The 23,665-nt window shown below is 56.1% G+C and overlaps 1 protein-coding gene across 3 annotated transcripts in view; it reads left to right on the top strand.

Annotated features, from left to right (window-relative positions):
* SLC66A2 (solute carrier family 66 member 2) overlaps positions 1-23,665 on the top strand; it is a 44,786-nt gene that overhangs the window by 10,023 nt on the left and 11,098 nt on the right. For 2 of the 3 annotated variants that reach the window (XR_006383870.1, XM_044242771.1), the window contains one exon: positions 5,701-5,754. The exons of the other annotated variant lie outside the window; for it this stretch is intronic. Coding sequence is in view for 1 of the 2 variants with exons in the window: in XM_044242771.1 (XP_044098706.1) it covers positions 5,701-5,754 (54 nt within the window). In the remaining variant the exon portion in view is untranslated. The remainder of the gene's footprint in view (positions 1-5,700; positions 5,755-23,665) is intronic. 3 annotated transcript variants of the gene reach the window in all.

Consider the following 23,665-nt stretch of genomic DNA (forward strand, 5'->3'; position numbering starts at 1 on the left):
TCCACTCCTGGGAGCCTGTGAGGGGCCGTGTCAGCTGGTGTGGGGGCTGCAGGGCTGAGGAGCGCTGAGGCCTCCCCGGGGGTTGCCCTGGACTGCCTGGGCAGGCCTGATGTTGGCAGAGGCCCTTAGAGTAGAAGAGGAGAGAGGACATGGCCAGGAGGGGCTCGAGGAAGAGGTGGTTCTGGCTCTGGCCACGGGGGAGGGGCAGGAGCAGGAAGTACCTGGGAAGCTGGCAGGGCAGGGACATGGGGAGCTCAGCCTCAGGGACACAGAACAGAAAAGGAGAACAGCAGACACAAATCCAAGCACGTCAGAATGACAACTTGGAATGAATTAAACAACCCAAATCAAAGGGTGTAATTGCTAAATGAATTTTTTTTAAGTTCTACTATATGCTGTTTGCAGGAAACACACTTTAGATTCAAAGATACAAGTAAGTTAAAGTGAAAGAACGGAGGGACCCCTGGCGTCTGCCTTCGGCTGAGGTCATGATCCCCGGGCCTGCTCTGTGGGGGGTCTGCTTCTCCCTCTGCCCCTCCCCCAACCTCACACTGCAGTGGGCTTTGACCTTGCCCCTCAGAACAGCACCCCCGCCCCGGGCCTGTCCCTGCCTGGCTGGCCTCCTCGGGGCAGCTCCACTCTGGCAGAGGACGGACGTGTCTCAGGAGCCCTGCGCTCCTCGAGGGCAGGTGCGGGGCGCAGACAGCCTCAGATCCAGAGCCCATCCCCAGACTCCACATGGGAGAACACGGCAGGATGTGTTGGAGGGTTAGTGAGGTCCATCGCTAATTCTTGAATCCAATGAGATTTACGTATTTTTGTGTTTCCTATGCACTCCTGTCCTCTGCCGGAAGTGGGAAGGTGGGGGACGGAAACACCGGCTAGTTCAGGCTGGAAGTGCTGAGGTCCCTTGACGAAAGTGCCAGGGGCCTCCCCGTGGAAGGCAGGCGGCCCCCACTTCCTGGAGGTTTTCTGCTGGGGCGTTGGGGTTGCCTGAGGGGGCTGGCCATGCACACCTCAAGTATTTCAGGAAGGAAGTCTTTAATAGCCCTGTTTCAGCGTTCTCAGAGGATAGAAGCCTAAACAAATAACAACTTAAATGTTTTGTACCTGTCTTTTATAGAGGCTTTTAATTTTGAAGGTACTGGTTCATGTTGGAAGTTAAGATTAAAGAAAGAAATGGAATCAAAAGAAAAAGCAGGTTACTTACACAATTAAATATGTAATTTCCTGTCTGATTAGAAGGAGCTGTACATGCTCGTAGTCGACATTTTGGGGGAGGAGAGAGGAGTATGAAGTGAAAGCAAGTAGCTTTCCACGCAGCCGCCCAGAGGTGACATCTGTGAACTCTGGGGACACTTCTGCAGTTCATCTCCTGTCACAAAATTGGGAGTATTTCAAAATGAGGCTCAGATTTTTAAAAATGTCTCCTTCCACTGGGGGTTCCTTCTGTGCCCTTGTTCAGACTCTGGTTGGGCTGGGGTGTGGGTCCTGGAGGTGGCTTCGGCCTCCGAGGGCGGCCAGACATGCATGTCTCGGGAAGAAATCTTCTGGAGACGCTGCTGTTTCCCACCGCGGGAGTGAAGGTCGATGTGTCTTCTGTGCTGTGTTTTTCCTTCTCCCCCGTCATGTTTTATTGGAGAACGTGAGACATCTGCAGACTCGGGGAGAGGTGTGGTCGTGCCCACCTCTGGCTGCTCCCCGAGGCCCTGTTCTCGTCGCTCGCCTGCAGTTTTTGAAGGCAATTCCTGACATACCCTGTTTGTGAATAGTTCACAATGTATCTCTAAAAGAGAAGGACTTTTAAAAAATGCTGTCATGCCATTATCAGCCATAAAACATGAGTTCCTTAATTATCTAGGACGCGGTTGCCGTTCAAGTTTCTAGCTGCCTCGTCACTTCTTCATTTTGGGCTGATTTATCTCCTCGAGCCGGGGTCAGGTTACAGGCTGCACACTGCCATCAGCTGATGGTCTCTTTCTCTTTCTTTCTTTTTTTTTGAGATTATTTTGGTTTGTTAGAATGTTTAAGCAACAGAGGGGGAAATACGCTCGCCGCGGAGCCGGGAGCGCAACGTGGGACTTGATCCCACCACCCCAGGATCATGACCTGAGCCGAAGTCCGATGCTTCCCCGGCGGAGCTGCCCAGGCGCCTGCTGGTTGTCTGTCTCATCTGCAGGCTCTCGCTCCCTCCTGTCCTTCTGTGTGGCCTGTGTGCCATGACAGCAGCTGGCCTGGTCTGCGGGTAGCTGGGTGGTGCGACCCCAGGCTCCGCCGGGGGCTGACGGCCTGGGAGCGTGCAGGGAAGGCAGAGTCGAGAGCTAAGCCGCATCTGCACGAGGACGAGGTTCCCGCTGCCGCGGGGGACGTCGAGCCGCCCTGCACGGACCTGGTCCCAGCCTGGCTTCTGCCGGCCACACCCGTGGTGGTTGGTCACATCTTCTTGTCTCTGGCGTGCCGTGTGGAAGGACACTGGAAAGAGATCTTTGGGTCTAGGGGTCGGTCAGATCTAGGTTTGGTTCTGTCTGTTTTTTGCGACTGTTGTGTTCTTCTACAAGGACGCATGTGTTGTTGGCTTATCTCTTGTTGGAGGCCCGTGGTGGCGGGGTCAGTGGTGGAGATGAGTGGTCAGTGGTGGCGGCTGCCCGGTGCCTGACCCGTGGGCCGTGAGGCTGCAGAACGCTGGTGTTCTGTCCGTCTCTGCTCACCTGTTAGCTGGAGGGCTTCTCCGAAGAAAAGCTGCCCCTGTAAACGCTGTTCAGTTATCCAGTGGTATGATTTATAAATGAAAGGCATCATTGCTTCTCTTCTTTCTCTTTATTTGCCGGTTTTCAGAATTGGTTCCCTGACATCTGGAAACAGTGATCACGTTGTTTTCTGCTCTGAATGTGTGGGCTTCAAATCCCCTACTTGATGTGTTTCTCTGGATTGCTTTTCATTACATCTGGTGAAGGCCCCGTTGACTCCCGTCTGCCATTGAGAGCCTCTGCGGCTGGCTCCTGACCTTCTGGCACGGACGAGGGTCCCTCGGACCCGGGGGCGTTTGGAGGCTGCTCTCTGGTCCAGGGACAGCTATGGGACTGGGTGATTTGGCTTTCTCAGGGGGTGGGAGGTTCTGTGGCAGATGGTGTGGTGAGACCCGTAGCCAACTCTGCCGAGCTTCCGTCTTGTCTCGTGTCTTCCGCCGACTTCTCGAGGACCCAGGAGCGAGACTCTGGCCAGACTTGGTTCCCTGTGCTGGAGGTGCTCTCCGTAAGGAGCCTCCTGGAACGCTGTTTTCTTGGGGGTCCCGGATGATACGTTCTTACCATCGATGACCTTGTTCCGAGTCGCTGGGAAGAGTGGCTCCTTAGGGATGGGCACACACTGCTGTCTTCTTGGTTCCCTTTTATTGAAGAAAGAACCTCGTCTCTGGCTCAAGGTCAGGTGGTCGCCTTCATCTGACTTGGCCCCAGATCTCGGCACTCCAAGCTCCAGGATGGAATTGGCTGGGGAAGTGGGTGGGGAGGCTCACATTCCCTCCTGAGAATGAAAGCTGAGGACCCCTCCAAGGCCCTGGAAGGTGTTTGTCTATGAGCTATTCTGCATTTCTGAGGGTTGATCTGTGTCCTCCTTGGACACGGGTCACACGTCCTGTGTCTCCCCTGCCTACAGCCCTAACTGATGTCTGTCGCATCTCCATTTTGCCTGGACCCCCCCGGTGCCCTGGTCTCTGGGTCGTCCTGTCCATGGAACCCTCGCCTGCCATGGCCCCCACGCTCTGCTCCTCCCAACTGGTCTCTCCACGCGCCTACCGCAGTGGCTCCCACACCACGACGGGGACCTGAAGCCCCTGGAAACCGCATGTGCCCTGGCTCCTGGCCGCTCCCAGCCTTCCCTCCGGCCATCCCCTAGCTGTCCTCTGGCGCTCAGGACGGCCAGTTCTCCTGTCTGAGCTCCTGCTGCAGTCTCTGTGGCTCGGGTCTCCTTCAGTCTCTGTGTCCCTCCCTCCCTGCTTTCCTCTCAGCTTCTCCGTGCCTGGGGAGTCTGCTGGGACATGCTCACGTGGCCTCCTCACGTGGCCCACGCTTGCGACATGGCAGCCAGGCTTCAGGGGGTGGGTCTGGGCGAGAACCGGGTGGGAGCTGTGTCTTTCTTGTCATCTGGTCTTGGGGCCCATGCAGCATCATCTCTGTGGCCTGGAATGGTCACGGTCCCCAGGAGCCCAGGGGTGCATCCAGCGGGGAGCAGTGAGGCTCTGACGTCCCTGTGGGCATGTTGCTGGGAGGCCTGGACCACGTGGGCAGCAAGGACCGTGGGTCCCTACCTGGGCTCTCAGCTTCAGGACTGGCTCGCCTCCAGTCTGTCCTCTGTAAGGATGTTTCTCTGCTTTGTAGCCAGGAAGCCTTAGGTGGCTTGACTCTGTCCTTGGGGTGAGTCTCCCCGCCCTGACCCATGACTCCCTACCAGCTGCAGCTTTTCCTTCCCCCGTGGCGCTGCCCAAGAGCGCGGTGGGCCGTGTTCTCTCACTCCTGGGCCTGCCCCGGCCTCCCCCCTGCTCCCTGGAGTGCTTCCGAGCTCTGCTTGTCATGGGCATGATGTGGCCCGAGTCGAGAGGGCAGATGGTGTGTGGGGGTCCGGCCTGCACCCGGAGCCAACTCCAGCAGTGTGTCCTGTGTCCCCTTTGTCCCCTCCCCCTTGCACTTTGGAACCTGATCCTTAGAGGAGGTGTCAGTGAGTGGTGACATCGGTCTCAGGAGAGAAATAGAATCACGAAGCTGTGTTCAAGGGCAGGAGCTGCTGCAGGGGAGCGGGGAGGAAGTGGGTGCGGAGGTGAGGCGTGCGCGGTGCTGTTGGCCCCAGGGAGCCCTCCTGTGTGCTATGCAGCGACTCCTTGTAAGCAGGGCCTGCGGGCATCTGCTGTCCCCACGCACGGAGCCTCATTACTTGGGGCAGGGGACAGGGAACTGGGCCCAGTGACTCTTCTCTCCGTCTTTCAGACTCCATCCTGGGCTCCACTGTGCAGGGACTCTGGCTGTGTGTTCAAGGGCTGTGGGCTGTCGTCCAGCAGCACCGTGTTGGGGGGTCTGCGGTGGGGCTGGGCTGCGGGAGGAGCAGGTCCCCCCAGCATGGAGTCATCTCATGCTACGTCAGGTGCAGCTGCCCCGACTCCTCCAGTTCCTCCATGGCGGGCCGGACGCCACATTGTCTCTGGGCCACACGTTTGTCAGGTTTGCAGGTTGAACTGGCTCCCCATTCCCAGCGGGCATTTCGTTAGCGTGCTCCAAAATAGCTTTCTGCAGGGTGTGACCCTGGGACCAGAGCAGTCAAAGCTCGCATGTAGATGAGTTTTTAGGGGAAAATAGAAGTAGCATCTGCTTTTTCGTTCTCTCAGCCTAGCAGCCATGCAATGGCCTTGATGGCACCTCCGACCTTACAAATTAAGTGAAAATATGGTGACTTTGATTTTTTCGGCCAAGGTTTCCTCCTCCTGCTCCAGGCACTTGTACAGGAGGAGGGTAGGTTGGGGTGGAATAGTTCCGGAAGTAAATTTCCTAAAACACAGAAGCCAAGATCTGTCCTTCTGTTCCAGTGTCTTTTGTTTTTGTTTTTGTTCGTAAAGAAATGCAAAGAGGGCTGGGAGCAGTGGCTGCTGACCCGTGTTCAAACCAGTCTGTTTCTGTCTCTTCCTCCTTTCTGTTTCTCTTTCTTTAAATGTAGCTGCAGATAATAAGGATGAAGAAATCAAGGTCCCCCCCAGGCGGTCATATCTGGGTACGTACCACACCGCACAAGGCGGCCCCCTGAACCCTCTGCTTCATTCATTCTGTGCAGCTCTGCCCCAGCTCAGCCCTCACTGTCCTGCTGCTCTGTGTGTGATTCATTTTACTAAGGCGGCCATGTCTCCCGCGAACTAACCAACCCATGGCCTGCTATTTTTAAGCATGAACTAGTTCCTAGAAACCTGTCCATTTTGTGTGTGTGTGTGTGTGTGTGTGTGTGTGTGTGTTGGGGGGAGACAGATGATCAAAGTACAAGTTTTGGAATGCTTTTGTTAAATTTGTTACAAAGTGTTTTGGAATGCTTTTGTTAAATTTATTACAAAGTGTTCTATTCTTTTTGATGCTATGGTACATGGAATTGTTTTCTTAATTTCATTTTGGATTGTTCATTGCTATGTTGTAGAAATAAAATTGGTTTTCACATATTAATCTTGATCCTGCAGCTTTGCTGGTCTCATTCTTTAGTTCTAATAGCTTTCTAGTACATTTTTTAGGGTTTTTCCCTTGTAAGATTATGTCATCAGCAAGTAGAGGTAGTTTTACTTTTTCCTTGCCAATCTGAGTGCTTTCACTTTTTCTTGCCTAATTACCCTAGAATTAGGAATGGCTAGGAATGGTGGGCCTGGGTGTGCTTGTCTTGTGCCTGCTCTCAATGAGAAGGCATCCTATCGCCATCGAGCCCGATGCAGTTGCGCAGTTTACACAGATGCCTCATGTAGATGAAGCAGGAACCTTTCTGTTTTGAGTTTGTTGATTGGTTGTTGGTGTTTTTTTTTTTAAATCATGAAATGATGTTGAAGTTTGTCTAATGCTTTTCTGTGTCTTTTGAGATGATCATGTGGTTTTGTCCTTTAGTCTACATTGATTGATTTTTGTATGTTGAACCAACATAGCATTCTTGGGATAAATCCCATCTGATCGTGATGTGTAATCCTTTTTATAAATTGCTGGATTCTGTTTGCTAGTTTTTTTTTTTTTTTAAGATTATTTATTTATTTATTTGACAGAGATCACAAGTAGGCAGAGAGGCAGGCGGTGGGGGGGAAGCAAGCAGGCTGCTGAGCAGAGAGCCCGATGCGGGACTCAATCCCAGGACCCTGAGACCATGACCTGAGCTGAAGGTAGATACTTAATGACCCAGCCCCCCAGGCCCCACCTCCCCCTGTTTTTTAAATTCTTGTGATGACTTTGGTTTTAGTATCAGGATAGTACTGGTCTTCTAAGTCAGGTTGGGAATGGGAAGTTTCCCTCCTTTTCTATTTTTTTTTAAAGATTTTATTTATTTATTGGACACACAGAGAGAGAGATCACAAGTAGGCAGAGAGGCAGGCAGAGAGAGAGGAGGAAGCAGGCTCCCTGTTGAGCAGAGAGCCCGATGTGGGGCTCCATCCCAGGACCCTGAGATCATGACCTGAGCCGAAGGCAGAGGCTTAACCCACTGAGCCACCCAGGCGCCCCTTTCCTTTTCTATTTCAAGTTCGTGAAGGATTGATATCAATTCCTTATTAATTAAAAAACGATTTTTTGAGGTATAATTGACATATGACATCTGGTTTGAGTATGTAGTAAGTCTGGTTAACATCAGTCATTATACCGGCTGTCATTTGTTTCCTTAGATTCCACATATAAGTGATCATACAGTACTTGTATTTTTCTGTCTGACTTATTTCACTTAGCATAATGTCCTCAGGGTCCATCCGTGTTGTCGCCAATGACAGGACTTTTTTCTTTTTTATGCTGAATAATAATTCCACTGTATATATACACCACATGTTCTCTGTCCATTCATCAGTGGACGGACTCTTGGGCTGCTTCCAGTTCTTAGCTATGGTAAATAATGCCCCTGTAAACATAGGGGTGCATATATCTTTTTGAATTAGTGGTTTTGTTTTCTTTGGATAAATACCCAGTAGTGGAATTGCTGGATCATGTGGTAATTCTACTTTTAATTTTTTAGGACCCTCCATGCTGTTTTCCACAGTGGCTGCGCCAGTTTGCATTCCCACCAACGGTGCGCGAGAGGTCCTTTTCCTCCACATCCTCGCCGACGCTTGCTCTCTGGTGTCCTTTTTTTTTCTTTTTAAAGATTTATTTATTTATTTGTCAGAGAGAGAGAGAGAGAGAGAGAACACAAGCAAGCAGAGCAGCAGGCAGAGGGAGAGAGTGGAGCAGGCTTCCCCGCTGAGCAAGGAGCTCCATGCGGGGCTCGATCCCAGGGCCCTGGAATTATGACCTGAACCGAAAGCAGATGCTTAACCAGGCGTCCCAGCTCTGTTATCTCTTTGATTAAAATAGTCACTTGTGTGATTTGGTGGTTTTCTTTGCTGTTCAGAAGCTTTTTAGTTTGATGTGGTCTCACTTATGTATTTTTGCTTTTTTTCCTTTGCTTTTGGAGTTAGGTCCAAAAACTCATCACCAAGGCCAATGTCACAGAGCTTACTGGCTATGTTCCTTTATGGGAGGTTTTTTGTTTTTTAACTGAAATATATTTGACATACAGCATTGTGGAAATTTAAGGTGCACATCATTTCCCTTTGATGCATTTATATATTGTAATATGATTGCCATCATAGTGGTGGTTACCATATTACATAGTTAAGATCTTCTTAGTGGTTAGAATAATGACGTGTTATCTCAGCAGGTGTCATGGCCACAGTACTCGTCCGTGTTCACCCCCCGGTGCTCTCCATCTCCGGCTTGTTTACTTCTCATCACAAGCTTATTGATTCTTTCAGTGTTTGGTAGAATTATCCTGTGAGGTTTTCTGGCCCTGGGCCTTTGTGGAAAGTTTTAAAATTCCCAGGTCAGTCTCTTCAGACTTTCTGCTTCTTCCTGAGCTACTTTACTTAGTGACTTTTACTAACTTAGTTACTTTTCTTAGTTGCTTGGAATGTGTCCACTGAGTCTAATCTGCTGATGTGTACTTTCGTCTTATTTTTGTTTCTGGGCAGGTGGTTTCTCTTTCGTCCTTGACTTGAATAGTGTGAGTCCCCTCTCTCTTTTGGTTGTTCTAGCTAAGGGTTTGTCAATTTTATTGATTTTCCCCCCCAAAGAACCAAATTTTGGTTTTGTTGATTTTCTCTGTTGTGTTTCTATTCTCTCCTGTGCTTATTTTGATTCTAGTATTTCCTTCTCTCCTGCTTATGGCTTTGGGTTTAGTTTGCTTTTTCTAGTTTCCTAAGAGTGGAAGGTTAGATTATTGATTTGAGATCCTTTTTTCTTTTTTAGTATAGCATGTATAATCATAAACTTCTTCTAATAAATGCTTTCAGTGAACCCTGAAAGTTTTGGCAAGTGGTGTTTTCATTTTCATTGGTCTTAAATACTTTTTAACTTCCTTTGAGATTACTTCTTTGACCCGTTTTTTTATTTATATATGTTGTGTCATTTGCACGTATTTTCCACAGATTTTCATCTGTAACTGATTTCTAACTTAATCCATGTAGTTGGAGAATATACCTTATATCATTGCAGTCATTTGAAGCTGAGGTTGGTTTCATGGGGTCGCAGAAGGTCTGTCCTGGAAGTGTCCCACGTGCACGACACCCTTTGCTGGGTGGAAGTGGAGAGAGACTGTCCGTTTCGTAGAGCTCACGTCTTTCCTTCGCCCTTTCTGGTTGTTACACCCATGACCGAGAGTGTATATTGAAATCTTCCACTATTTTTGAATTATTTGGTTTTCTTCTTCACTTCTGTCGGGTTTGCCTCCTCTGTTTTGGAGGACTGTTGTTAGGCGTGTCTGTGTTTGTTTATATGTTTATACTTTTATCCGACTGATGGATTGGCTCTTGATTGTAAATTGTCCCCCTATTTCTAGTCATTTTTTTTGTTTTAAAGTCTCTTTGTTTTCTGATCTTAGTATAGCTACTGCAGTCCTCCTATGGTTGCTGTTGTTTGATGAAATTTTTTCCCTTATTTCACTTTTTTAAAAAAAAGATTTTATTTGTTTATTAGAGAGAGAGGGAGGATACATCATACATGAGTGGGGCAAGGGCCAGAGGGAGCAGCAGAGGGAGAAGCAGGCTCCCCGCTAAGCAGGGAGCCTGACTCGGGGCTCCATCCCAGGACCCTGAGGTCATGACCCGAGCTGAAGGCAGACGCTTAACCTACTGAGCCGCCCGCGTGCCCCTGTACTGATTTTCTGTGTGACGAGACACTGTCATTATGCTCTCCTTTACTTCTTTATGGTTTTCTGTGGTTCTTTGAACACTTAGAGTGACTGTTTTAAAGTCATTTCTGCTCAGTCCAGTGGCTGTGCCCCTTCAAAAAGAGTTTTGTTTCCTCTTATTTTTCTTCTGCATATGGGCCACTTTCCCATTTCTTTGCAGTTCTCAAACATTTTGCTGAAAGCTGTGTGTTGTAAAATACTGTAGCGACTCACTCCGGGACCCCCGCCCCCATGTTGGTGGGGAGGCTTGTTTGCCGATGTGTCGGGTGTCGGGCCAGTGGGTTCGTCTGGTGCCATCTCTGAACCTGTCCTCCCCCAGGCAGGGCTGTGGGTCGAGCTGTCTTTGACCCTCCTGGGTTCCCCTGTTGAGCTTCTGGGTGGCCGGCCCCCGTCGGAATCACACGCCCCTGTGCGCCTCTGCCCATGGCTAGCAGATCGGCAGCCCAGGCGGGTCGATGGCTCTATTGGGTGGGTAACGCCCGGGAGGGCACGAGTGGCTCATCAGGCGGGGGGATCTCGAGGGCCGTCTCCAAGGCTGCTGTGCCCCAGGAGGGCTGTTTTTGTCTGATGCATGCGGAGCTGGTTCAGGAGCTGCCACGCTGAGCTGTCAGCTCCCGGTTGCTCCTCTACCAAGGTCCCCACTGCTTTCGTCAGGCCTTAGGTTTGCACCTGCTCCTGTTCCTCCCTTTAGGGAGAGCGACACACCGGCCTGTTCCTGTGCGCCCCATTTGTGAGACAGACCTCGGAACCCCCGCTCTGCAGCTGGGGGCTGGGGCAGCACCAGCTTCTCTGGGGTGACGCCCCTGCTCTTCTGAGTGTGGGACCGAGGGGACGGTTCGGCCCTCCCAGCGCGGGCCCTCAGTCCCAGGAGCAGGTTGGGAGGGGACGCTATTCCCTGCAGCCTCTGTCGCTGAGTGTGTGGGGAGCCGCGCCCCGGGGGCTCTGCGTGCTTGCCTGCAGCAGTCAGCTGAGGGCTGGAAGTGCTGGCCCCGGCTGCCCCTGGAGAACCCGCGGCACTGCGGGGCTGGGGCATATAGCGGCCGCCCCCCTGGAGCGGTGGGGGCCGCGGGCCGAGTCTCAGACGCGCTCCTATTAAACAGATGTTAGGACACTTCACGGGGTGCACACACTGCGCTGTCTCGCTGGGGAGAGTGGCCGCCGTCCCGTCGCAGAGGAGGTTTCAGGCTGGGAGAACAGGGAGCTTTTCTGGTTTTGCTTAGAGCTGCCTGAAGGTGCCCCTGCTCGTTCACGGTTGGTTTTCTGTTTGGTGGGGGGTAGGGCAGGATGTTCACCTGAACAGAAGGTCATGTCCTCCGGTAAGGTTTTAGAAGCAGCCTTAAAACTCAAACCGAAGTGCTGTTTTGATTTGGGGAGAAGCTGCGTTTCCCAGTCCGTCTGCTGCTCTTCCTGCTGCGTCCAGCACGGGGACCTCGAGCACCCTGCGGCTCCGCGGGCCTGAGCCAGCAGCCTGCCGTGGAGGCCGGTGCGGGCCTCTGAGCCTGGGCCCTCCTGTCGCCCAGTGCAGGGAGCCCCACTGAGCACAAGTTGTCAGCACAGAGTCCTTGCAAGCCAACAGAGTAAGAGGGAAGGGTCCTGCAATTCGGGGTGCCGAAGGCCAGCCCATCTGCTGGGGGGTCAGCCTCGGGGGCATGGTGGGACCCCCCAGGACAGTGTTTTTGAACAAGGGCAGGTGTTCCTGCTCACTGGTCATACTCTGCTCCCGGGGGGGGTGGCGCTCTGGGACCTTCGGGTCCCCGGATCCCCCCCTCACAGCAGTGGCCTGCTGGTCGGCAGGCCTGCCCGGCAAGGGTGGTGCGTGGGTGGGCAGGGAAGGTGGGTCAGTGCGGTGAACCCTGTGGCCCACAGTTCTGTAGTCCTGCAGCTGGATTGCACAGCCCTTTGCTAACCCGCTGCATCCCTGTCAGGCAGAGTTAAAGCCGGGGTGGGCTTGGAGGGTTGGGCAGAGTGGCCGTACCCCACCTTGGAGAGCCAGCTGCCTCCTGACCAGCCCCTCCGCCCCATCAGGAGCCTTGCAGGCCGCCCTCCCCAGGCTTCCTCTGGTGACCCCTCTGGTGACAGCACGTGCTCCCCCATGGGGCCTGGCACCCCGTCTTCCTTGTCAGCGTGTGAGCCCAGGGTCATGGGGTCGGAGATCGGGACGGTGTCCCCAGACTGAGCGGGCACTCAGCCGTCGCACGGACGAGCGGTCGTGCCTGGGCAGGGGCGTGTGACCAGAGCCGCGTCTTAGTCTGATCCAGGGCGTCGAAGGAAGGAGTGAGGGTGGCTTTGTTTTCAGGAAGACCTGATTTCTGAACATTTGCATTTTTTGGAAAGGCCACAAAGTTAGGGTAGGAGGGCACCGCTTTTTCTCAGCTGTTTGCGAGGAAGTGTCTGACTTGCTGCCTGGTGACCCCAGACCCTCCAGGGCTGGCTCTGGAAAGCAGGATTCCGGCGTCTGTGGGCCACGGTGAGGTTCTGCTCAGACCAGCCCACCAGCCTCAGCGTGCGCTCGCCGGTGCAGGGACGGGTCCCCAGAGCCGCCCGTGTGCTCAGCTGTCCCATGCTCCTGTCCTGTGCTCGCAGGGGTCAGTTCCAGACCTTCGTCCTGGGGTTCCTGGAGGGTCATAGGGGGCTCTGGGTGGTCCTGGGGGTTCCTGGAGGCTCCTTGGGGGTACTGGGACCCTGGGGCACCTCGTCTCGTGGTCCCTGTGCTCTCCCTCCTCCAGGGGCTGCATGGCGCCGTTCCTGGCTATTGCTCCGGCTCCCACGCCTCTCTCTGTGGTTTGTACCTATTTCTGGGGGACACCTGAACGCTTGTGAAGATCCCACTCCTCCTCAAACTTCCATGCATCCCCATGTTTGATGATAAGGGCAGGGATTCATGGCTTCCTGCCTCACTCAGTGACTAACCCGTGTCTGCTTGGGTTGCCGGTGAGTCCCTGCGTCCTGCCACAATTCTTGGGGCGCTTCCTTGCATCCTGTCACCTCAGAAAGACCCGGGTGTGTCTGGGGCAGCCTCTGCCCCAGCAGCGTGGACCCTGCCCCTGGGGAAGGGAGTGCTTTTGCAGATGAGACCCCCTGGCTGAGCATGGGCTGGGACCTGAGTGGAGGGGGAGCTGGGCTGGTCCCCGAGTTCTGCTGAGTCTGGTTCCCAGATGGTGCGGGTCCGCTGCTGGGCTCAGGAAGGGGGGACTCGTTAGGAAGCAGCACAGGGGGACTCACCCTGGAGCTGCGTGGGTGTGTCTGCCCCCGCGTGGGCGGGGAAGACATGACGTGGTCCTCTGGCCCTGAGGATTTCACGCAGGAGACTTTGTCGTCGACGTAGCGGACACTGAGCGCTCTGTATGTGCCAGACACTGTTTTAAGTCTTTTACGAGAAGTTGGTTAATTTTCACGTGGCCCGTGTGGAATGTACGGAGATTTCTCCATTTTACAGCGGGGACAGGCCCAGGGAGGCCACGTCGTTGTGCGGGAAGCCACACAGCAGCAAGAGGCAGGCTGGGCCCTCTGATGGGTAGGCTGTCATCACAGGCCCAGGCCGTGCCCCCCCTCCGACCCCCCGTCTTTTCCCGTGGGGGCCCTTGCCTGTGGGAGCATCTGAGCCTCCGGGGACTGGGGCTGACCACTCGATGCTAGGCTTGCTGCCCTGCCCAGCCCCCACTCCTGGGCAGAAGCTGCGTGGCGGGAGCCCCAGGCTATATGAGGCACGAGGCTCTGTGGGCCCCGGTGGTGGGGGCGCCCATTGGGACAGGCAGTTTCCGGCTGCAGGGTGACAGGGCCTGGGGGAGCTGGGCTTCTGGAGCAGGGGTGACGGGGGCCAGGGGAGTTCTTGGCTTCTGCTGCAGGGGTGACAGAGGCTAGGAGAGAGCTCAGCTTTTGGTATGCAGGGGTGACAGTGGCCAGGGGTGCTCAGCTTTGGTGACGTTGCTGTGGCTGCTGTGGCTGCTGTGGCAGGCCCTCTCGGTACCTGCATTTCTCCTTGTCCTTGGGGAGTGGCCGGCCCTTACCAGGAGCCGCCTGCTGCATGCAGCTGGGGGTCCCATCCCGCAGGACAGAGCCAGCAGACCCAGTCCTCAGGCAGCTGCTGCTTGTCCCACAGCTCGTCCCTGGCTGCACCCACGTCACTGGGTACTGTGTGTGTCGTGGACCATGGGATGGCAGCCCTCAAGTTCACACCTTCCCCCCTCCCCAGCTTCTGGGGATCTGGGGGCAGAGCTGGCAGAGGCCAGGAGCCTGTGTCCGGGGCCAGCAGCTTCTGACGGACGGGAACAGCTATGGACGCCTGCACTCTCCGTGCTTCTCGGGGCACATGGGGAGCCCATGGCTATGTGGGGAGCCCCCGCTTTCTCCAGCAACTTCTGGTTGTCGTTTTGGCCCTGGGGAAGGGAACACAGCCTGCCCTCTGCCCTGCTTTCTCAGCCTCTCTCCGGCAGGCGGGACTCTGCCTGAACTGGCGGGAGTGGGCCACACAGGGGTGCTCGCGGGCTTCGAGGTCCGGGAGTTGGGTGGAAATTGCAGGAGCAGAAACCGCCGGGGTTACGGAACTGTTCCATCACTGAGGGGGTCCGCGGTGTAGCCCTGATAAGGTCAAGCCAGCCAGGAAGTGACCTGTGAGGGCTAGGGTGTCCTCGTCCTCGGGGAGGGCCAGGGTCTCTGTGGCTCCTGCTCCTCAGGGGAGGCTGGGGACGGGGTCTTTTAGGGGCCGACTGCTGCTGCTGTCCTAGGGGTCAGGCTGCAGAGCTGGGGGCCGGCCATCACCCCCCCCCACCCCCGCAGCGGCTGGGGCAGTGCTCGGACTGGACTCGGCCTCACTCCCTGCCCGGCCAGGCCCTCTGCAGTCCCACGAGGCCCGAAGGCTGTGCGGAGAGATGCCCAGGCCCCCTTGCAGGCCTTCGCAGCTCTGCACAGAGCAGTGAGGAGTGAAACCAAGTCAGTGGAGCCTGAGACCTCAGCAGCCTCCGGGCCCTCAACTCCCTCAGCCCTGTGGCCGCTGGCAGCTGCCCCCTGCCCGGTTTGGGCTGGGGGAGGGGGTCCTGCTGTCCCACCTGCCTTACATCCAGCCGGTGGTGCTGCCTCAGTATCCCCCAGTGTTTGGCTTGGGGCGCTGGGAGCGGACACGAAGAGCCTTCTGCAGAGGGGCATCTGCGGCTGTGCCTCCTGGACTCAGAGACGTGGAGGGCTCCAGCTGAGTGAGCTGGGGGCTGGGGGGCTGCAGGACCGGGAAAGCTGCACTCAGGGGCAGAGGGCGGGCTGAGGTCTGTGGCGACCTTCCGGGCTGCAGTTCTGCTCCAGATGGGGACTTTGTGGAGACCCAGCCTACGTCACTGACGGGGGACCGCTGGGTCACGCATAGGTTGCTGTTTCCTCGTTGAAACGGGAGAATCCGGGACGAATCCATGGTATTTGGTGTCTGTGCTGAGGCACAGCTGAGGCGCCGTTGGCAGAGACGTGTCACTGGTCAGGACTGTCCTGTGGGGTCCCTGGGCCATGGGCCCCTGCGGCTCCTGGGACTTGTGCGTGTGGGACGGTCACTTCCTACCCCAGCAAAGGACACTGGCAGTCACGAGTGGCACCGCATCTCCCCCCCCCGCCCCCCGCCGAATTTCTGGTTGGGGAGGAATTGGGAAGAAGGGTGTTAGGCGGGCACAGGAGTTTGGTGAATGGTGTGGTGTCCTCGGGGTCAGGGGGCAGACCTGGGTTCTGCTCTGTGGACACACTTTCCACAGTGCCGTGCCCATGAGCACAGAGCTGGGAAACCGGGCAGCTTGCCGCGTCCCCAGCTTTGCCGGCCGAGGCCCGTGTCGCTTAGGGTTCCTCTTTTGCGCTTGGCCACGGGGCTATCCTCCCTACCCCGGAACCCCAGAGACTCAGGAACATCTCCCCCCAGAAAAGGTGGGGTCCGCAGTATGAGGGAAGAAAAGGAACGTGTGAACCGAGGGCGGTGTCCCACAGGAATGGACGTCTGTCCTGTGGTCTGGGGAGTGTGTGCTCCTGAGCGCCGGGTGTGGCCAGAGAGCAGCAAACGGGAAAGCCTGGATCACGGAGGTGGGGGCTGCTGGGCTCCCCCAGTGGGTGGCCGTGTGGCCTGGGGTGAGCCTCGAGACGGGGCTGGGAGGGCGGGGAAGCTCGCGGGACGTGCGGGGTACGTGAGGGGTGACGGCCAGCCCAGACAGAGTGTCCGCGGGCTGTGCCGCGGGGGGAGGCCCGCCCCTCCAGCCGCCCGGGGTGGGGATCAGGCCTGGGACCCTGGGCAGCGCAGGGGTCTCAGCCGGGAACGGGCTCTTTTCCGCTTTTGTGGAAATCCCTAGTACAGCTGCCATCCTGTGTTGTCACCCCTGGATGTGGCTCGGGAGCCTGTGGGCTGGCGGTGTGGACGGGGCCAGGGTGGCTCCTGAGCACGGGGGGTCCTTCTCCCCACCGTGTGGCTCCCCAGTCCCTGTGGGCCACCCCATGTTGCTGAGACACAGTCAGCACACAGCGGCCTGTCTTAAGGTGTGCGGTTTGGGTGAGTGTGGACGCGTGCCTGTGACACCCTCCCCAGTGCGGTCTAGAGCCCGAGCACGCCTGCCCCCGAGTTCCCTCGGTCACCCCAGCTGCTCCCCGCCAGCAGGCACCACCGACCGCTTCCCCTGCACGTCCACTGGCATTGACTGGACTTAGAGCAGACGGGGTCGTCCCGCTTGTCTCCGTCCACACGGCAGAGCTGCCTGCGGTGGGTCCGAGCTGCGGCGGGAGCGGTCCGCCCGTGCTGGTGTCGGTGGTACCGGGCCTTGGAGCTGGGCCGTGGGGCTGGTCCAAATAAGGCTGCGCAGAACGTCCGTGGACGGGGCCTTCTCTCCCCGGGGTGCACGTGGGCGGGCACTGGCCGGACCCGACGGTGAGTGGGTTCGGCTTCCTCGGAAACCGTCCACGGTGTCCGAGTGCTGCCCCGCGCCCTGCGGCGAGTGAGCTCCCGGCTGGCACCTCGTCCACACCGAGTCTGCGCCTCCTTCCGCTTGCAGGCCTCGGAGGGACGTGCGGGCGTCTCGGGGTGGCTGTCCTCTCACGGCGGACGGTGGGCACCTTGGCCCGGCCAGCTGTCGTCTCTGCGTCCTCGCTGGTGAGGTGCCCCGATCGGCCGGCCGGGACGCTGTTCTCGCCGAGCTCTGAGGGGATTTTTTTCTTTAACGTTTTTAATTTTATCAAATCCACTTTATCAGTTTGTTCCTTTACGGGTGACGCTTTTGATGTGTCAGAAACCTTCGTATAACTGTCCTGTCTTTTACACTTACTTACTTATGTTAAAGATTTTATTTATTTATCTGAGCCTGAGACAGAGCAGGCGCACCCAAGCGTGGGGGGAGGGGCCGAGGGCGACGCAGACCCCCCCACCGAGCAGGGAGCCGGACGCGGGACTCGATCCCAGGACCCCGGGATCGTACCGGAGCCGAAGGCAGAGGCCTCATCCACGGAACCCCCAGGTGCCCCTGGGTTCTGCGTTTCGATCCGTGATCCGCTCTGAGTTCGTTTTTGTTGGTGATGGGAGGGTTCGCTACGGCCCGTACCTGCATGTGGCTGTCCAGACACCGTCTTCTCCCCGCTCAGTTGCCTTCGTGTGTTTATCGACAATCGGCGTCTGACTCCTGCGTCCCTGGTCAGGACCACACTGTCTTGGTGAGAAGTCTTGCAATCAGGTGTTGTTAGTCTTCCAACTTTGTTCTGGATTCTGTGCGTTTTGGTAGAATTTTAGAATCAGTCTGTCAATTTCTACAAAAAACATGCTAGGATTTGGGGATTATTTTGAATCTCAGATTAATCTGGGGGAAACGGACATCCTGCAGTAATGCAGAAGGTGTTCACACAGCAGCCTTAGAAGGGCCCGTGTGCGCAGTTGGCCCAGGGCTGGCGTCCGGATTTCCAGGAGACTTTGCCTCCATCCCAGCCCTGGGGGAGGGGCTCTTTGTGCCTGGACTTGGGTATGACGGGGGATGTGCTGGACACTTGCTTCCTTTCTGGAAGTGGGATTGTGAGGCGTGCCAGGCCGGGTGTCTGCAGTAAAAACTCTGGGCCTTGAGTCTCTGGGAGCTTCCTCGGCGGAGCCTGACTCCCGTTGTCAGTAGTTTGTTGCTGGAGGAGTTACGCTCCTCCTGTGTCAGTCCTTCTAGAAAGATCACGGGACCCGGGGCTGGTCTGGGAACCCGCACAGAGCCCCGAGGCTTCCGGCCCATGAGCACCGAGTGTCTGAATTTCACCGTGTGCTGGTCTCACACGTCCCACTGATCCCTGAGTGACTGGTGGTGTCCTAGACGGCTTTGCTCTTTAAATTCTACTTTCTCATTGTTCACTGCTCGTACGTAGAGACCCGGTTGGTTGTTGTGTGCTGAGCGTACCGTCTGCGGCCTTGCTGCGCTCATGGGTTCCCGTGGGTTCCTTCCGCGTCTGTGAAATGCGGTCACGATCGCGTCGCCAGCGAGGAGAGGTGGGGCTCCCTCTTCCTGCCCGGACGGACGCGTCTCACGTCTCCTGCTTCGTCGCCGTGGCGCGCTCTGGGGGCTGGCGAGCGCTCCTGTCCCGTTCCCGTCTCAGGCTTCCTGGTCTCAGGGTGTCCGCACGATGTGGCGTTAGCCGCAGGGCTTTTGTGTGTTTTGTCCTCAGGTCGCGGAAGTTCCCTTTATTCCTCCATCGTTCATGTGTGTGGAGTTTGTCAGACGCTTTTCGTTCATCTGTTGAGATGAGCGTATGTTTTCCTGTTTTAGTTTAAGAAGACGTCGTGCACCGCGGGATTGGTTCCTGGGAGTCACGCAGCCCTGCGCTCCCGGGATGAACCCTGCTCTGTCGCGAGGTGCTTACCCTTCTGTGTGCGAGTTTATTTGCCGCAGCCTCTTCCGAGTTCTTACGTCTGCGTTCACGAAAGCTGTCGGTCTGTGGTTCGCTTACGATGCCTTTGTCTGGGGTTGGTGTCGGACGGTGCCGGCGCCGTGGAGTGAGCTGGGAGCTGCTCCGTGCTTTTCGGTGTGCTTGAGCTTGTGAGGTCCCTCGGGGAAGCCGTCTGTGCCCGGAGTTATCTTTGTGGGAAGTTTTTTTTTTTTTTTTTAAAGATTTTATTTATTTATTTGACAGACAGAGATCACCAGCAGGCAGAGAGAGGGGGAGGCAGGCCCCCCGCAGAGCAGAGAGCCCAATGTGGGGCTCGATCCCAGGACCCTGGGATCATGACCCGAGCCGAAGGCAGAGGCTTAACCCACTGAGCCACCCAGACGCCCCGTTTGTGGGAAATTTTTAATTCACATTCAGCTTCCTGATGGGGATTGGTTACTTGTTTTATTCATTTCCTCTTGATTCCTTCACAGTTTCTCTTTTATCCTGCCTAGAGATGGTGGGTCTCCTTTTGGTTTCAGTGGTTTTCTCTTTTTTCCTGTTTTCTGGGTATTGGTTTCTGTTATTCTTACTTCCTTTTATCTGTTCACTTTGGGTTTAAAGATTGATTGACTTGTTTTTGGAGGGAGCTTGAGCGGGAGGATCAGAGGGAGAGGGAGAGACCTCGAAGCAGGCTCCCCACTGAGCGCAGAGCCCGGCGTGGGGCTCGATCCCACGACCCCGAGCTCACGGCCCGAGCGGAAACCAAGAGCTGGACGCCCCAGCGGCGGAGCCGCCCCGCGCCCGATGCCGGCGGGTGTAACTTGCTCCTCCCCTGCCCTCCCGCACCCTTGCTCTGGCACAGGCGCCGCGGCCGAGCGGGTGGCCAGGAGCTCTCCGCAGCGGCGCGGCGGACTTGTTGCCTCTAAGTTCGCTACATTCAATGCAAAATACTAACTAACTTTCTTTGCTGACTTTAATTTCTCTTTTTCCGTATCCGTGCATGGGCAGTGGCTTGGGGCCTGCGGTGCTCACCTTTCCCTCCGTCTGCCCTGGGGGGACGCCCGGGCGCTGCGCGTGCAGCCGAGAGCCCGGCCCGCGGCGGGGTCCGCTTGCCCGTCTCTGCCGCCGGTCGCTGGGCAGCTGTCCTATGCGTGTGCTGAACCCCTGCTCTTTTGTTCTTATTTGTGTTCGAGTCACTTATTAAAGAGAATGAGACTATGAGAAAAGCACCGTGTACATCTGCGCACTTAGTTACCGCGTCCTTGCCGGAGGTCAGATCCGGTTTCCATCGGTGCCGCCGTCCTTCTCCGCAGGGTTTCGGGGCCACGGCTCTCTGGTGATGGGTTTTTAAGCTTTTAAAGGTAGAAAAGTCTTTATCACCCACCTTCATGTTGGAAGACATTTCCGTGAGGTCTGACCGTCTAAGCGGCTGCGTTTTCTCTCCGTCGGCGCAGGTGAGCCCTCCCTGCCTGGGCTGCGCCGGACGCGCGACCCGAGGGCGCGTTCTCCGTTCCTCGCGTGTGAGCGTCTTCTGGCCGCCGCGTCGTCCCCGTGTTATTCCTCGTGCTGAGGTGTCGTTACGATGACACGGTTTTCCTCAGGTTTCTTGTGCTGCTTCGGTTTATGACTCACAGTGTCCATAAAATTGTGGAAAATTTTGGCCCTACTTTTCTTCAACGATCTTGGCTCCTTTTTTCTACCCTCCCCCACCCCAAAATTCAGGGACTCCAAACCACACAGCTCTGCTCCCTGAAGTTATCCCACAGCTTACTAATGCTCTGCTAAAAAAATGCTCTTTTCTGTCATATTTTGCGGCTTCTCTTCCTTTGTCTTCAGGTTTCCTAATCTTTTCTTCTTTGTTTGATCTGATGTGAATCCCGTCCATGTATTTCTCATCTCAGATCCCAGACGGCTTTTGGGGGGGTTGGTCTTAAACAATGTGTGTATTTGGTGTGTACGTATGTTATATAAATGCAGAATTTTCTGTCTGACCGTTTGAGCATACGGAACAGAGTCCAACGGCGGTTTTGATCGCCTCGTCAGCTGCGTGCGCATCGCTGTGCGTGTCCTTGCAGTCGCCCATCTGCCGCTGCATCGTGGGCCACGTTTCCGTTTCCTTTCCGCTGTGGCTGTCCGACCCCCGCTGTCACTGGGGCGTCTTCAGTTTCCACAGCTGCGTGAGCTTTGTTCTGGGGATGCAGTTCAGGAGCTTGGAAACAGTTTGATCTTTTTAGGTCTTGCTTTTCTGCTGAGTCGGCTGGGACCAGAGCGTTGCCCAGTCTGGACTGGTGACTCCCAAAGCCCGGAGGATCGGGAGGCCCCCCTTCTGGCGGGCAGGGGCACTCCTGGCCCTTTGTGGCTGGGCGCTGGGCACGGCGAGCGCTTACCCGCCCGGGTGGTTCTTTCCCTGGGCTGCGGTCGGCTCCGCCAAGGGCCTGGGCAGGACGCTCTGCAGACCTCCCGCGTTCTCCGTGCTGTCCTGCTTCCTGGAGTTTTGTCCTGCCGACTCCAGCTGCCTCGTTTCCTGGACGCAGCTCCGGGTTTCTGTGGGCTCGGCCTGGGTCCCCAGAAAGTCGCTCTAGCCCGACCTGCGGCAGTCGTGCTGGGCTCCCTTCGCCCGTTTCCCATCTGCCAGAGGTCACTGTCCTTTCCTGCCTCGTACCCAGTGATCTGCAGACGTACATTCTGCCCATTGCTCAGTCGTGTCCGGGAGTAAGGCTGGCCTCTGCGGCGACGGGGAGGGGGTGGAAACTCAGTTCTCCCGTTCGGGGCCTTCGGACGCCCCTCGCCTCCCGTGGCCGCTGCGTGTGAACGCGCCTCTCCCCGGGGCTTCCTCCCCCACAGGCCAGACTTCCCCAGCCTGGAAGGACGCCTCAGCCCTCCTCCCGGCCGCAGCAGCGACGGCCACGGACGGTGCCTTTTGCTTCCTTCGCTCTGGATTCGAATCGCTGCGCTTGGAGGCACGGGGACTCCGCTTCCCCTTCTCTTCTGTCCTGGGCTTGTTTCCCTCCAGGTCCATCCGTGTTTTCGCGCGGGGCAGAATCTTCCGCTTCAAGGCAGACTAACGCTCCGTCCACGTGTGGGCCACCGTTTGCGTCTCCATCCACCTGGTGACAGACACAAGTGGCTTCCGGGTCCCGCTCCCGGGAGCCCCGCCGCTGGGACCCCGGGCGCAGCTGTCCCCGAGTCCCTGTCCCCGCTCTCCGGGCGCACACCCGGAAGGAGAGTCCCGGCTCCTGCGGTGATGCCTTGTTCGCCGTTGCCAGGACGCCCTCTGCGCTTTCCGGGAGGGCCTCCGCGCCCCACCAGCAGCCCGCGAGGGCCCCGTTTCGCCGCGTCCTCGCCCCCGCCGACTTCTGTTGTTGGAAGGGCCGTGAAGCGGCGGCGCACTTGGTTTTGACTTGCGCTTCTCCAACGGTGAGCGGCCCTGGGGACCTCCTCGTGCGTCGCCTGTTCGGCTCCTCGCCCTCTTGGAACCTGGGTCGCTGGCTGGTTCCCGAGCTGTGCGCCTTCTGTGTAGTCCACGCACACGACTTCCTCCCTGGACCTGGGATCCTCCCGTTCCCTGGGTTGCCTTTCACTGTTGATTGTGTCTCTTGAAACACAGATTTTTTAAAAAAATTAATTTTTTCAGCTCTGTTGAGATAGTGACATATAACCCTTTAAATTTAAGACATGCAGTGTGATGTTTTAATACACAGATATTGTGAACTAAGTGCATGGTGAGATTAAGTAATACTTCCACACCTTCACACAATTACTTTATTTTTATTATATTATTTTTAAGATGTATTCTCTCAACACATTTGAAAATTTTTTTAATTTTAATTTTATAAAAATATTTTGTGTATTTATTTGACACTGAGAGCGTACAAGCAAGAGGGGTTGCAGACAGAGGCAGAGGGAGAAGCAGGCTCCTTGCTGAGCAGGGAGCCCAGCGCGGGGCTCCATCCCAGGACCCTGGGATCATGACCTGAGCCAAAGGCAGAGACTTAACGATGGAGCCCCCCAGGTGCCCCTATTCCTTGCACTTTTGATGTCATATCCAAAAATTGTTGCCAAGACCAATAATGTCAAAGAGCTTTTTTCTTAGAAACACAGAAGTCTCAAATTTTGATATCACCCTCTTTATTTTTGCTTTTGCTGTCACATCGGAAAGACCATTGAAAATCCGACACCCTGAAGCTTTCTGTATTTTCTTCTCAGAGTTTTGTTTCTCATGTTTAGGTCTTTGATCCATTTTGAGTTAATTTTTGTATTTGCGAAGGTAAGGGTCTAGTGTCCGTCTTTTCCCAGAAGCTTTTGGTAGGATTTTCTGTTAGTTATTTGTTAACTGACATGCTCCTTGAGAACCTGAAACAGAAAGGCTTCGGACAGACTGAGCTCAGGCCTTGTTGGCTCCGCTCAGGCCCCCGAACTGTCTCCCGCCGTCCTTAGCTCATCCCGGTCCTGGCCCCCGTCCTCGGCTCTGAATGTGCTCCCGGCACTCCCTGGCACAAGGGCAGGAGCTCCCCAGGTCTGAGGTGTCCTTGCTGCACCGTCTTGGGATTCCGTGTTTTCTGTAGGGGATGCCTCAGTGTCTGCTCCCAGCCCCGGGTCCCAGGCCACCCCTACCGGGCAGCCGGGCTTGACTCAGGAGGCAGAGCCGCTCCCACTGCGCCCGACTCTGGGATGTGTCGTCACACCTGCATACCGTGTCCCCCCTCCTCTGGCCTCCTGCCCACACTCTGCCTGCTTTCTAGCTCAGACCTGGGGTGGTGTTCTCCTACAGAGTGAGGGGGTGGAGCTGGGAGGGAGGGCCTGGGGCGGGGAGGACAGGCACCTGTACGCAGGCTGGACATTCCCTTCAGGGTACTTCCCGGCCCCTGGGTGGCCAGCCCCCTAGCCCGCACCCTTG

Source organism: Neovison vison, chromosome 3, assembly GCF_020171115.1.
Source record: "Neovison vison isolate M4711 chromosome 3, ASM_NN_V1, whole genome shotgun sequence".
NCBI classification, from domain to species: Eukaryota; Metazoa; Chordata; class Mammalia; order Carnivora; family Mustelidae; genus Neogale; species Neogale vison.